Here is a 15,534-nt window from a genome sequence, read left to right on the forward strand (position 1 = left end):
AAAGTACGACCTGAATTTCAAGCTGTCAGTTGTCAAATTTGCTGAACAAATCTCAGGAGAAGCAGCAGCAAGACATTTCTCCGTTGATCTTTTTTCGGCTTTCATCCTTTCTAAGGTAGGCTACCGGTATTTTGATACGGGTCTCTCTCTCTCTCTCTCTCCCTCTCTCTCTCTCTCTCTCTTTCTCTCTCTCTCTCTCTCCCTCTCTCTCTCTCTCTCTCTTTCTCTCTCTCTCTCTCAGTGGCATGAGGTTGGCCTAGATGCGCTGTCTCTCGGAGCGAGATCAAATGAATGATTCGTAATTGATATGTTATTCGATAGCCTAATTTTTATACTGGTTTAAATAAACAATTTGATCGTATTTCCCATCTTTGCTGAGCAAGAGTTTTGTGTGAAAGGAATTAAAGGCCTGTCCCATATAGACGCCTGTCTCAAATATAGGCCGGTTGAGTTCAGTGTTTGAAGCAAATAAAAGCCCGGGCTGTTAATTGAAGTTTTACGGTAATACTGTACCAACCCAGCCAAACTGAAAGGCTGGCTCATAGTGTCTTTACAGCTGCATCTCACATTGGCAGTATGTGCAGTAGCTTACAGATTGTTGAAATTGTTTGGGACAGACAGACCAACCAACAGAGTGACTTAGCTGCCGGTCACAGCTAAAAACTGAAACGCTGAAAACTAAAACTTCACTTACAGGACTTGAAGGAAAAAGTATCTCCACACTCTTCTGTTACCTCTGTTTCTAGTCGGGTCTCATTCATGTAATCATTTCCTGGTGGGAACACAGAACATTTGCATTTTAAAGGTCCCATATCCCTTGCCTCTGTGATGATAAAGGAGTTGGATGGTCTATCTAAACATGGTGAAAGTATCAAAACTAAATCCACACAATCCATATTAGTGCAGCGAGCCTCTAAACGAGCCGTTTGGACTTCCGTAACTTTGTGGCGTCACAAAGGTTCGCTCATTATCATTTTTGTAAGAAATAATAGACTAACAAAGTGTTTTTTTCAAAGCGGTTGAGCGGTTGTTATCGTTTACCTCAAGACATAAAATAAAAGAACATAGGACCTTTAAGACGGTGTGCATTTTTCATGTACATTTCAAGAAACCAGGCTCGTATGAAGCAGACTTCTATAAACCACATCACACAGCACCCAGTGAATTTCCCAGTGTTGATTTTTCAGTGACAGTTACTTGAGTTGACAAGTGTTGATTGGAGAGTTTGTCCTCTCATGGAGCTGATGTAGCTCTGGGGCTTCTGTTCAACACTTTTTAAAACGTGTTAAATTATCTCTGATGGGTGTGGATTCATATACACACTGACAGTGTTGATTTTTACGCTCTCAGTCAAATTCAAACTGACAATGTTCCTGTGTAGTTATGCAGGATAAATGCATGAAGGAGGACTCTTACCATGCCTACCACTGTATACAATACTAATGGAGGCTAGATCCAGCTTAAATTCATGAATTAAGAGCGACTTCTGCAACTGTATTGATTACTAATGCAGAATACAAGGAGGATAAATGCAGGAGGGGAACTTTGATATTTACCTCCATGACCCAGGTTCAATACCCAGCTCATATGAAGAAGTTTTCATTTCAATTTCAATTCAGTGTGCTTTATTGCCATGAAAGTTCACAGACAATATTGCCAAAGCATCAAGATGAATATCAGTCTAGGTGTGTGTGTGTGTGTGTGTGTGTGAGAGAGAGAGAGAGAGAGAGAGAGAGAGAGAGAGTCAGTGCCTGGACAGAGGAACTGGGTTGCTGTGCATCACAGAGTGAGGATCAGTAAACTATGTGAAGGAATTAATGTTTGCTGGTAACAAGGGTTACACACATTTTATATTCAGTACACAATAACATTCAAAGAGAAAAATATCAAATATGTGGGGTTTCAAGATATTGAGAGATTAAGATTATGTTAATAAAAAAAGAAAAAGAAAAATTAAGTAAATGAATAAATAAATAAAATAAAATAAAAGTGTATTGGTCACTCACTGTTTTGTTTTGTGAAGTTTTCTATGTTTGTGTTGACAACAGTGGACAAGAGACCATTGTGACTCATTAGGTTCCATCACTGTTGTTAGCAGCCGTGCTCAAAATTCATTCTATAACATCAGATCTGAACCGGTCCGTGTTGGAGGGAGTCTGTCTCCAAAATGGGTGAAGTCTTGTCTTTCTGTGGCTTGTTAGAACCGTGTTCGGTCAATACAGAGTGCTGTGATATCGTCAGGTGAAGCTTTATGCCTCCCCCCCGCCTCCTCCTCCTCCTCCTCCTCCTCCTCCTCCTCCTGTGTTGTGAGGTGTGGAGCTACGAGGCTCCTGAGGATAAGGAGGATGTGTTTGCGAGAAGAGCCTGTCCCGCCTTCCTGTCCTTCACCAACGCTGCCTTCCTGGCCGGGGTGACGGTGGAGCTGCCCTGCTACTGCAAACCACAGCAGGTACTGATACTGCTCGTTAAGATACTAACTTAAACGGATTAATTAAGGGAATAAACTTCTCAGATCTGGTTTATCCCTCCATCCATACATTATATCCTGCCACACTGCACAGTGCAACATTGCCTATAGACTTAGATACACAAGAGTCTTTGGAAAATCACCTGCTGCCTGAATCTTTTTTTTCAGTTTGGTGGATTGGTTTCAGGTCGTTGTTGTATGTGTATGAAAATGGGTCGGGCGGGTTCAGATGTGTTTATGTGTTGGATCGGGCGGTCGTGGGTTGAGAAAAAGCCTTTTCATTTCATTTCATTTATTTATGTGACTCAAGACCATGATCACATGGTATGGAGCACAAACAGAACATACAATAATAACAAAAACGATAGCACACAGCATGGCTGAAGTACAACAACTGTTACTTAAACAGAGGAAGGACATTCTTCAAAAAGGCACCTAATTTACAAATAACTTTTGGCTTATTTGATTGTAGCAACAAAATTTATTTAACCCGCACATCTCTACACAGCATCATCCTCCATTATTGAGCAACTAAAAATGGCCAGGGAGTTTTCTGAAACAGTATGATCCAGAAAGTGGGTTTGAAATGTCAGAACTCTCAGCACCTGGTGAAATAATGCTTGAATTACTGGTATCGATCAATAATACTATCAACGCCCCACAGATGTTATGGTCATTTTGCGCTATGAGGCAGTAAAAATCGTACTTATCGCCCCTCTAACCGGTTCCCACTGTGTTTCAGGTCCATTCAGTCGTGTGGTTCTATAAGAAACACCTGGACGGCCCCGAGGAGACCAGAGTGCTGACCGATCACCATGGCAACAAGCTGCTGGACGCCAGCCGGGTCCCTCACAGCGGCGACCTGCGGAGCCGCTTCTCCATCCGTCTCTTCAGCCTGCTGATCTTCAGGGCGGCGCCCGGCGACTCCGGCGTCTACCTCTGTGGCTCCGCCCACAAAGACTTCTTCTACGCTTACGACCTGGACATCCAGGAGGCACGCGCGCTCCGCTTCACTCTGAGGTGATTAGAGCAGTGGGTCTCAAAGTGGGGTCCGGGGACCCCCGGGGGGTCCGTGGGCACTCTGCCAGGGGGTCCGTGAAAAGAAGTGTACCTCTGTCCAATGACACCATCAGATGACGAGTTGAGGACATGTCTTCTGATATCAAGTCACAACTCCTGGAAAGATTGAGAGTGTCTAAATTTGCGGTTCAATTGGATGAGACCAATTGCAATGCAGGCATGTGTTCAGTTTGTTATAGCCTGCATTTATTTAGACTTTTATCAATCATTACGTATGAACTAAGAGTGAAACACTTTATCTTGATGTGTGTGTGTGTGTGTGTCTTCTGAAATGCACTTCAAATTAGCACTTTTCTCTTGATTTCCCTTTGATATTTTGTTTAGGTACAGTGTCACTTGCAGCTAATTGATCGTTTTAAGGGTATTCTGTGTTGAGATGGTGCAAATATTTTTAATACATATCTAATATCTTTCTAATACATTTCTCTTGTGTTGTTCTTTCACATAACTAAGACTATAGAAGTGTAAAAAATAGGCTACGCCAGATTATTCCAAGGGACATACATGTCAAGTCAAGTCAATTTTTATTTATATAGCCCAAAATCACAAATCAGAATGAGGGGGTCCCCGGTATATTCTCTATCTTGTAAGGGGTCCTTGGCTGAAAAACAATTGAGAACCTCTGGATTAGAGGACAGAAGTGTTGTCAGTTGGCTGATGTGTATCCCATGATTCTTTGTGCTGAATGCAGAAGGTTCCCTCGGTGTGGGACCAGAATACAGGGGGAACAGTAAAGAGAAGTGAGTTTGAATCCTCTGATCCAGTGGTTCTCAACGTGGGGTCTGGGGACCACCAGGGGAGAACTTGAGGGAGTTCCAGGGGGTCCCCAGCAAAATGATGTATCGTTAAACTTCAGCATTATTTAATTTACAAGATGTTAACACAATTAGAGAATGTAGAAGAATGACTGTTTTGATCATAGTTTCTCATATCGAACAATAAAAATATTCTCAGATTTGGGTCTGAGAGACAAAACCTCATCAAATGGAGATCCGTGCCCCTAATGTGGACTAAATTAGGGGTCCTTGATATGAAAAAGGTTGAGAATCACTGCTCTGATCGACTGGGAAAATCTGGGCGGGGAAAGTGAGTAACGCTCCTCCCTCCTTCAACAACTATTCCATCCATCCATCCTGTAAATCCTAATCAATACGTCGTCCGGGAGGTTAAGGACATCATCCTGAGGCTTCATTAAATTTCTGTGTTCCCTCTTATTGTCATTTAGACCCAAGAGAAGTCGCCTGGCTGCCACTTTTGTCTGTTATTTTTTCATTTAGGACTGGTTCAGTGCTATTCTACGGAAGCCGAGAACAGCCGTGCTTGCAATTATTTTTTTTAATGCCGTTATCTCGAGATCACGAGTTAATTATTTTGTTATCTCGAGATAACAAAGCTCGTTTTCTCGTGATCACAGGATAATTATGGAAAACTCGAAAATGAGTGTCTGGGTCGCATTCTTAATTGAACAGTAAGTCAAGGCATAAATGTGTAGTTTTCTTTGCTGCAGTTACGTTGCTGTCAGTTGTCAAGACGCCATCTATGCCTGGCATGGCACTCCTGATCTCTGATGAACATTATAATTAATAAGAGGAAACGACATTTTGTTTTCTCGTGATAACGGGTTGATTATCTCGTTTTCTCGAGATCACGAGATAATTAACTCGTGATCTCGAGATAACGGCATTAAAAAAAATAATTGCAAGCACGGCCGTTCCCGGCTTTCGTACTATTCTAACATAGGATTTTTAAAATTAAAAAAAAAATTGAATTAGGATATTTTCAAGTTTCTTTCTGTAATAGCTAAATTCTTACCTAAAGATATATTTTTTTTCTTAAATGCAGTTAGGAAACGTGGTTCTATAACACTAAATATCATCCTAAACTGAGATAAGACAAGAAATGTCTGTAACGTACATCCAGGTGCCCTTGAGCAATTCACTTAACCTCCAAATGTTCCAGTAGAGCTGCTCAGTGGCCCACAGTGGGAGTCTGTGGTTTTACTGGGCAGCTGCAAGATGTGAATATGTAGAAATGCATGAATGTGAAGCAGGGCGATCAGACTGAATGATAGTCCAGACCCTGACTTTATAGGAAATCTGACAAAGTGTCAGATTTCAACATTCATGATGAATACGCTTGCCAGTTTATTGATAAGAAGCGCCATTAATTCCCGGCCGTCCACTGAACACGCAATGACACCCAAAGTCAATCCGTCAGCAGCATATTTCTCTGCACATTATGGAAACACGCTCTGTGTTCGATTGTGCCGACCGTTAAATCGTTAAAATCTCACCTGCCGCATGTTCTTGTTTGTGAAGACGGAGGGAACAGAGGAAACATCAGTTTTCTTGTCATGCTCACCTTGGAGAGGAAATTGATGTTCGTTTCCAAAAACTGATAATCACAAAGTTGCCAGTTTAAAAACTGCAACCAGAGAGGCAGAGACTAATCAAGAGGAATCAGCTGCTGTAAGGTTTGGTTGGAATGAAAACCTGCAGACTCTTGGGCCACAATGGCACATGGCTGAAGATCTACCAATGGCACCACAACAAACTCCTCCTCTAAAGGTTAAATGGGTAATATTTCTGCTTCACTGCAGCATAATATGAGTAAATATCAGCAGAGGTTCCTGAATGGTAGTGAGCGAAACAAAGTCAACAGCCACGGCAAGATTTCTTCATTCACAAACACAGGAGCGGGCCAAGACTGCTAACGTTACGCAGCTATCTTGACTAGTTAGCCTTCTAGCTAACCAATAGCAACAATAAGTGACTCGTAAATAATAAAGACTAAGCTTGAAAAAGTGATAGGCAGAGCATCTAAAATAATTGGTTGTAGTCTTTCCTCGCTTGGATCACTTTATTCCACCAGAATAATCAGTCACTACAGAATAATCAAATATCACTACAGATCCCTCTCATCCGGCATATTACCTCTTTAATCTCCTCCTATCAGGTAGAAGATACAGGAGCATTATGGGCAGAACATCTCTCTTCAGGGATAGCACCTACCTCCAAGCCATCAGGCATCTGAACTTGCACTGATTATCTCTAAATGCACTTAACCAGCACTTTACCACGGTATGCACTTTACTACATGCTGGATAACATGCTGTTTTTCTGGGTATTGTGCTGTAAATGTAAATTCTGTGTGTTGTATATTGCTGTTTACTGTTTTACTGTGTGTATATTGTGTGCTGCTATTGCACTGTTGTTGTAGGAGAGTGAACCAAGACAAATTCCTATCAACTATGTTGACATGGCGATAAAATTATTGAATCTTGAATCTTGAATCTTCCACCGTTACTGAATATGTTAGCTAACCTCACTAGGAGAATCTCTTACACATCTTCTCATTCATTATTTTGTTATTGTGTTCAATGTTAGCCTTTGTTGCGGCTAACGCCTCCGTGCTGCTTGTAGAGAGAACATCAGGCCAAGGTCCATTCAAAAATGTGTCAGTTTGTTTCTACCTTGCATATTGGCAAAAAACATATATCTGAAAATATAACTTGAGGCTTTATTACTAACCGGTAGGGTGTTCTGGTAAATTCGGCATGTAGATAATCCTCCAAACAGCTCCAATTTTAACAGGGAGGTGGGGCTTTGCAGTGGAGGACTGGCCAAGCCTTGATCTAGGGCTGAACGATTTTGAAAAAATATCTAATTGTGATTATTTTGACTGATATTGCAATTGCGATATGATTTGCGATATTAGAGGGAATGATCATTTTTACATCATTATTTTCATTGAAAAACTTATTAAAATGATTATGGTGTGATTTTTGTGGGGATCTGTACCAAACAAAGATGTTTTCTTAAGTCTGTAGAATATGATGTGTAGGCCAGGACATCTCTGCAGCACGACAATATTTAATTTAAAATGGTATTTTGACACACATTTCGCCTTTAACAAATACTGAGCCTCCTGAGATTTGAAAATTGCAGTATAGGCCATATTGCGATTTCGATAAAATTTTGATTAATTGTTCAGCCCTATACTTGATATGTTGTTGTAATGACATCGCTGAACGATAGAGGCCAAGCATTGGACAACACAGACCCTTTAAAGCAGTGGTTCTCAACGGGGGGTCCGGGGACCACCAGGGGTCCTTGAGGGGGTTCCAGGGGGTCCCCAGCAAATTGAAGAACTGTAAAACTTCAGTATTATTTCATTTACAAGAAGTTAACACAATTAGAGAATGTATAAGAATGACTGTTTTGATCATAGTTTCTCTGTTATCTCTCTACCTACAATACAGACAGTCATGGGATTCTGGACAAAATCATATCTAACAATGAAAAATATTCTGGGTTTGAGAGACAAAATCTCATCAAATGGGGGTCCGGGGCCCTAATGTGGACTAAATTAGGGGTCCTTGACATGAAAACGGTTGAGAATCACTGCTTTAAAGTGATTCTGCTTTTCTGCTCCACAGTGAGAAAACACACGTGAGCCAGAGACGTAAAGAGGGGAAAGCAGCAGACAGACCCGGCGCTCCTCGGCTGCTGTACCGGCTCTTCACCGGCTACCAGCGCTGGTCGGTGTGCGACCGCTGCGGGCCGCCGGGGGAGCAGGTTCGCGCGGGACTCTGCTACGTCCGCTCCCGCTTCCTGCACGTGCGCTACAGGCGAGCCAATCAGACCGCGGCGTCGTGCGGCTCGGGGGCGGTGCCGAGGGCGTTCGGCCTGTCGGGGCGGAGCGGAGGCGGGGCTAAGATGGAGGTCAGAGGGTGTCAAGTGACCTGCCCGCCTCGAGCTCCTCCCTCCTCCAAACTTGTCGCTCTGATGGCATTTCTAGGGTACAGGTGAGTAGATAGATAGATAGATAGATAGATAGATAGATAGATAGATAGATGGACAGATAGGTAGATAGATTTATTATATTACATGAATCTATGGGAACAGGAATATTTGAAGTTCCATTCCAAAATGTAGGCTATCCATTTTGGAAAAGAATTTGATATCTGAACTTCAGCAGTTTTTTTTGAGCAAATGTTTTCATTTGCTTTACCCTTGTATTCCTTAATATAGGCTTACTAAGTTATTTTCCTATTGCACTCACTCTTTTTTTTACATTTTTTATTTAACCTTTATTTAACCGGGAAAAGCAGGGAATAGCCTTGTTGAGATTAAAAGTATCTTTTTCAGGAGTGTCCTGGCCAAGACAGGCAGCATTACAAGTGACATGTTACAGACAAACAACATGTAACAGATTACAGACAATAAAAGTTACAAATTACAAGAGTGAATATAAGAAATCACACTCTGAAGCAACAATAATAATAGCTTTAAATAGTCAACATTGAGTCCAGTCACTGCAGATTACAGCAGCAGCTAAATGCCTAAAATATAAATGTGATGCATGCAGTGTTTTTGTATTCCTGTGCTGTAGTTCTTCCTCCCAGCCAGCGGAGGTGCCGGTCTTCTACCTGAACCACCCGGCCGAGCGGGTCCTGACCCTGGGCTGCCCCGGGTCGCGGCCCAACCTGGCCGTGGCCTGGGACCGGGGATCCACGCCCATCTACCGCTCCGAACACACGGCCGGCCGCAACCTCAGCGCCGCCCCGCCCAGGCTGCGCATCGACACCGGACACCACCTGGTCTTCACCCCCGCCAAGACCCAGGACTCAGGTACCGGCTCCTGAAGCTGAATCTGTCTCTCTGTGTATGAGCTGGTCTTAGTCTAAGGCTATGGTTGCTCTAGGGTTCTTACGCAGGTCTGGAAAGTCTGGAAAAGTATTAAAAATGAATTTGATCATTTCCAGGTCTTGAATAGTTTGGGAATTTGAAAAAAAATGTCTGGAAAAGTATGGAAAATGTTGCGGTTCAGGTCCGATACACACATGATTCTAGCTTTTATGTTGTTATAGAGCCACTTTGAGTCCACAGTTTTTGTTGATGTGAAGAATAATGTTCAGACAGAGGGACGCTCTTATTACCCAGCCGCTGTCAGCATGCGTTATATCAAATACCCACCAAAATCAAATCCAGTCAAGAACATAGGGTCTGGGAAAAATATGGAATTTTAAAATGGAAACTGTGTAAGAACCCTGCCAATCATCTCACATATTCTGATATTTGTCGCTGTGAAGAACAATCTTCATCTATACAGTGATATGACCTAGTTAGCAGGGGCAAGATGTCTGTCTGCGTAAATCATATTGAACACCAGACAAAATCTTCAAAACAAATCAAGGTCTGGAAAAAATATGGAATTTTTGAAATCAACAGTTATTTTAAGGTTAAATGTGTAATATCTCTGCTTTACTGAAGCATAATATGACGAGTAAATATCAGCAGGTTCCTGAATGGTAGTGAGTGAAACAAAGTGAACAGTGAGGTCTCGCTCTACGGAGGGCAGAGTGTCGTTGTCATGACAACGCGAACGATAGAGGCCAGAATTGGACCAGAAACTACACATAGACCCTTTAAATGTCTCTTAAAGCTCCATGTGATAACTTGTGTTAGTTAGTCTCAGTTTAAGTTTACTAAAATACTCTTCTGTGTTTTTATTATTTAGGAGTTTACTACTGCTGGCTGCAGGGCCGTCGGGCCGCTGAGATACGTCTGCTGGTTTATGTCCATCTGGGGCGGGGCCAATCGGTGACATCACACCCTGACTTCCCATTAGCTGTCAAGACGGTGCTAACATCATATGCTGCCATGACGACGGTCTTTACCCTGCTGGTGATAGGCCGAGCCGGAGTCAGAGTCTACAGAGACACTGCACTCTAGACACACACGCATGAGTTGTTTTCAGAATAAATTGCTTTTAACGCTTGGGAAATGTGTAGTTATTCCCTCCCTAACAAAGTCACCATGTTACTTAGCAACCGCCAATGGCTGCTGCTGAAAACTGCACCTTTCAAACCAGCTTTAATGGAGCGGGGGAATGACCAGACCCAACACGCACTAACCTAATGCTGGTCAAAGAGCAAAGTAAAGGAATAGTTGACACCGAAACTGAAAATGTAGTCCTACTCTCCCCCATGTCAGTTAAGCTCCAGTATACTTGGTTGGACCAACAAACACACAGCGAGTTCGCTCCCACAGATCCACCTCAGCCTTCTCCATCTTGTTGCAGCTCCAAAAAAAATGCAGAAAATCAAACAGCTTGTGCAGCATAATGCAAGTGTTGCACTGTGGGTCCAAAAGTCCAATATTTCCCTCATTATCAAACAACCACCAATATAAACAAAAATCAGTAATGTTTTCAGAACAGGATCATTTTATGCTTTTTTTTTAAGACCCTATCCTCCTCCCAACCTAACTCACATCAGTTTGGTACTGTATAATATGATAGACTTCATATACATACATAGTATACTGAATTTACATCATAAAGATTTAAGGTTTAAATTTAACTTGGATATAAAAGCTCTGCCAAATCTATTCATTGTCAGTGGAGAATGAATGAATGAATGAAATTTTATTATTGTGTCATGCATTTATTATTGTGTCATTGTATGCCGCATGGGCTTACAAGACACCATAAATTCAAACAAGCCAGGACCAGAGTACAGTGTTTACATTGTCAAACAACAGAGAAAGAAAATAAAGAAACTAAAGCATCTTTCACCTTCAGATCTTCAGACCATCATTGAGTCAGGCAGAACTCCTAACTCACTGACAGAAGCTTACTATGTGTTACTGAAAAATCAAAATAAATATTAATTAAACAATCTATCTTGCCTTCTTTTCCAGGCTTTTGAGATAAAGTTAGCAAACTGAAACACATCAAAATGAAACAGCCATTCCAGTTTTTGCTCATCTGGACACCAGAATATTTCAAGGTTTTGTCAAACAATTTCATGGAACAGTAACTCTCTTAAGTGTTTCTGGGTGTTTCTTTTGTCTGGTCTGGCGCTCCTGGATGCATATTTGTGAACACTCATGCATGGATGTGTGTGTCTGTGTTTGTGTGAGAGGGAAAGACCTCCAGTATATTCCCAGCTGATCCTGATCCTCTTGACCCAGCTGTGAAGAGCTCTCAGCGGTGGAGAAAGCCTCTCCTGATAAGAGGAGTCAGAGAGCGATATGATGAAACAAATAGAGGAAAGACAATGAGAGAGAATACGCAGGGAGGGAAGAGAGAGAGAGAGAATGAAACAGGAGATACAAGAAAAACAGAAGGAGAGGCCAGTTAGATTAACAGAAAAACAGAAGAGAAGAAGAAGAAGTCAGATTCAGAGAAAGACACACAGGAAGAGACAAAGTCAAGCTTGAGTGGTGGAAAAAATACATTCAAATAATGAGACAAGAAAGTTTATTTTATTTGTTTTTATTTCTCCTTTATTTAACCAGGTGAGTCCCATTGAGATGTTCGTCTCTTTTGCAAGGCAGCCCTGGCCAAGAGAGCAGCAAACAGATGTTACAAAAATACAACACAAAACCACAATATAAAATTACAAGGAATACATACAAATATACAAATTACACAGTATACAATCTCAAGTAAAACAGCTACAAACTTCAGTTTTTAAAGACTGCAACAGACTTTTAAAATCACCCAGAGGGATGACGTGATCCAGGTTTGCATATTTCTGGATTCCAGGACCATGGAGCATAATAACTAAAAGCCATCTTCCCAAATTCTGTAGAAGGGCGAGGGACAGTGGAAAGTAATAAATTCTTAGAGTGCAAATTGTAAGAACTTATGATACAATTGAAAAGGCGATTTGCCCTATGATGGCTTTATGAATATGAGAGAGCCAGAGAAGAGAGAGAGACAGACCAAAAGACAGATAGAGGTTTCCATTCAGGTATTTTTGTGAGAATTAAGTAGACAGACTGAATGGAAATGACACATTTTGATAGAATTTACTCAATATTACAAAGTAAAGTTTCTAAAGCACTAAAAGTTTTTCATTAATACAGACATTATTTGATGAATAGATAATGAAGATGTCCCGCCTGTCGTGGATATGAGGCCATCCGTCTGTGAATTAGAAAATGACCAAGTGTGTTTCTTTGTTGTTGGATGAAAATATGAAAAACCAATATCTAGGCTGTCAATTATTTAAAGAGTCTTTCCACTTTTCTTGTGGATGGATTTTTTTTTCTGACATTCAGGAAGCCTGTTTATTCACTTCAACACATCTGATGGAAACAAACCTGATTTTATCTTTTGCAACATTTCAAAAGTTCACTTAAAACTCACCTGACAGCTGGAGAGACACATACTGTATAGCCAGTGAGACACAGAAATATAGGAAAATATAGGGACAGAGAGGAAAGAGAGAAGAGGAAAGAAAGACAAAGAGACAGATTGTGTACAGTCTCACAACGCATCTCATTTGCAACATAGAGGATTATGGGAGATTAAAGTAGCAGCCAGGGTGTGAAGACATGTAAAGTTGGTTAAATTTTCACACAAATACAACCTTATACTTTGTTTTAGTAATTACCACACCACAACAAACTCTCCACATGATCTCATGAAAAGACGTGACATGAGCACAAACTCTCAAACACAGATTTACGTGCTGTGGACACAAATCAGTCGTGATCATTTCATGTATTTTTGCGGGATCAGGTTGTGAAGTTTCATAAAGCCTAGAGGTGTGAAGTGAGTGTCTTCTGGCTGAATCTGGCTCTCGAAAACCACAGCGCCTTGCTAAAAAGAGGCAGAGCGGAGAGAGAGAGAGAGAGAGAGATGGACAGAGGTCAGAGAGAGAGAGAGAGAGAGAGAGAGCTGCTTGCTGTTGGACAGAGCGGAGATCAGATGTGTCCTCGTCAAGACGCTCTCCACCCTGAGAGCCAGAGGGACGGACAGAGAGACACTTGTTCCTCCACAGCTGTGGCCTCTTCACGTCCCTCTCTCTCTCCCTCCTTCTTCTCTCTCTCTCTCTCTCTCTCTCCTTCTTTCCCTCTTCTCTCTCTCTCTTTCTGCCTCGCCATCTCTCTGAATCAACTCAATTTTCAACCTCAGGCAAATACAATATTAGCAAAGCAAATTACAAAATATAAAATTTCCATTGTGTATATTCAAATCATACTGATGTTGTAGATAATTGTATAATTATTTTGACTCAAAAACGCTATATAAAGTACTGTCTTTATATTTTTTATATAAATTTTGTCTTAGATGTTTATTTGTTTTCTGCATTAGTGTGTCAGCACACTGCTCTTTATAGTACATTTTTTTGATATTTACAAACTTTTCATTTCATTATTTTTGAAAGCATCTTCTATTTATGGATTTTTTTTTTTTTTTTACACATGCCTAAGGCTTTTGCACAGTACTGTACAATAGATATAGAAAATAACAATACCAATCTATAATAATTCCATGATAAGTAAGGATCTGGTAGCTCATTATTGTAAAACTGAGGGATGATTACCGTTAAAATTAAGCAAGTAATTATGCAGTATTCATTAAAAATTTTAAAAAGTTGCAGTTTTTTTTATTAATAGCAGTTACCTTCAAACTCAGACGGATTTAAAATCAGACATTATTGACATAAAATCAGACATTAAAAGGTGCCATGTGTAATCATTACCACGTATGGGACATTAGTACGATTACTGTAAACAAACAAGACCACTGCTGAGAAGACTAGCAGCCTCTACACTGTGTTTCTTTTTACATTATTCTTTACATTGTGTAGCACTGGGTTGGATTTTGCATGAAATCTACCAGTCCAATTCGTGTTATTGTGGTGGAGGAACACAATCTTCATGTAATTTGTGTCACAGTATGTAAATCTGCCTTTCAGATTTCGTGCTCATTTCACCAATCTTCATGAGATCATGTTGAACACCTGAAAGCCTTTTATAACAATGCTGAACCTGCTTGGATAGAACCAATCTGCTCTCTAGTGTGTAATGGGAATACTTTTTTTTCTGTACAGTAATGGTGTGTGTGTGTGTGTGTGTGTGTGTGTGTATTTGATTTTGACAAATTAATTCCATCCATCCATTCCATTCAATCCATATTTTAGTCCGCTTGAAGTTCAAATATTTGTCCGTCGGCCCGGTGCAGCTCAAATATTTGAATCAATTTTGAAGTACAGGTACAGAAAAAAAGCAGGAAAGGTAGAAACACAGAGAAGAACAGATGGGATGGAAGAGTGAAGGTGGGAGAGATGGAAGGAAGAAGGGAAGGAGGGACGACAGAGGGACAGAAGGAAGAAGGGAAGGAGGGAAGGTGGGAGGGACGGAAGGAAGAAGGGAAGGAGGGGGACAGAGGGAGGGAAGGAAGAAGGGAAGGAGGGAGGACAGGGATGGAAGGAAGAAGGGAAGGAGGGAGGGGAGGAAGAAGGGAAGGAGGACAGAGGGAGGGAAAGATGGAGGACAGAGGAAGAGAAGGAAGAAGGGAAGGAGGGAGGGGAGGAAGAAGGGAAGGAGGACAGAGGGAGGGAAAGATGGAGGACAGAGGAAGAGAAGGAAGAAGGGAAGGAGGGAGGGAAGGAAGAAGGGAAGGAGGGGGACAGAGGGAGGGAAGGAAGAAGGGAAGGAGGGAGGACAGAGGGATGGAAGGACAGAGGGAGGGAAGGAAGAAGGGAAGGAGGAGGACAGAGGGAGGGAAGGAAGAAGGGAAGGAGGAGCACAGAGGGATGGAAGGATGGAGGACAGAGGGAGGGAAGGACGGAGGACAGATGAAGAGAAGGAAGTGGGGAAGGAGGGAGGACAGGAGGAGGGATGGATGGAGGACAGAGGAAAAGAAGGAAGAAGGGAAGGAGGGAGGACAGGGGGATGGAAGGACAGAGAATGGAGGGAGGGAAGGAAGAAGGGACGGAGGGAGGACAGAGGGGTGGAAGGACAGAGAATGGAGGGAGGGAAGGAAGGAAGGAAGAAGGGAAGGAGGGAGGACAGGGGGATGGAAGGACGGAGAACAGAGAGAGGGAAGGAAGAAGAGAATGGCATGTACTGTTATACTTTGACTTGAGTAAAGGATTTGAAATGGTACTTCAACTTTTACCAGAGTGTATTTTCAGACGAGTATTTGCACTTCATCTGAGTCCGGAGTTTGTGTTCTTCTAC

The 15,534-nt window shown here is 41.8% G+C and overlaps 1 protein-coding gene across 1 annotated transcript; it reads left to right on the forward strand.

Moving 5' to 3' along the window:
* Positions 1 to 2,251: 2,251 nt before the first annotated feature.
* LOC139661360 (Ig-like V-type domain-containing protein FAM187A) lies at positions 2,252 to 10,284 on the forward strand. The gene is made up of 6 exons (XM_071539815.1): positions 2,252 to 2,449; positions 3,210 to 3,487; positions 6,077 to 6,114; positions 8,033 to 8,354; positions 8,942 to 9,180; positions 10,070 to 10,284. Exons 1-6 carry the CDS (start codon positions 2,252 to 2,254, stop codon positions 10,282 to 10,284), a joined length of 1,290 nt encoding a protein of 429 aa, XP_071395916.1.
* Positions 10,285 to 15,534: the final 5,250 nt, after the last annotated feature.

This window comes from Centroberyx affinis, unplaced genomic scaffold, assembly GCF_046629955.1.
Source record: "Centroberyx affinis isolate AG114_WGS23_722 - 3 ecotype Tasmania unplaced genomic scaffold, CSIRO-AGI_Caff_v1 ptg003524l_1, whole genome shotgun sequence".
Taxonomy (NCBI): Eukaryota; Metazoa; Chordata; class Actinopteri; order Beryciformes; family Berycidae; genus Centroberyx; species Centroberyx affinis.

What these genes read in the sequence shown, in the direction of transcription:
- LOC139661360 (XM_071539815.1), top strand. Translation starts at nt 2,252, where the DNA reads ATGCCTCCCCCCCGCCTCCTCCTCCTCCTCCTCCTCCTCCTCCTCCTC. An exon ending in GCTACTGCAAACCACAGCAG is followed by an intron (nt 2,450 to 3,209) that starts GTACTGATACTG and finishes ACTGTGTTTCAG; the next exon opens with GTCCATTCAGTCGTGTGGTT. An exon ending in CGCCAAGACCCAGGACTCAG is followed by an intron (nt 9,181 to 10,069) that starts GTACCGGCTCCT and finishes TTTATTATTTAG; the next exon opens with GAGTTTACTACTGCTGGCTG.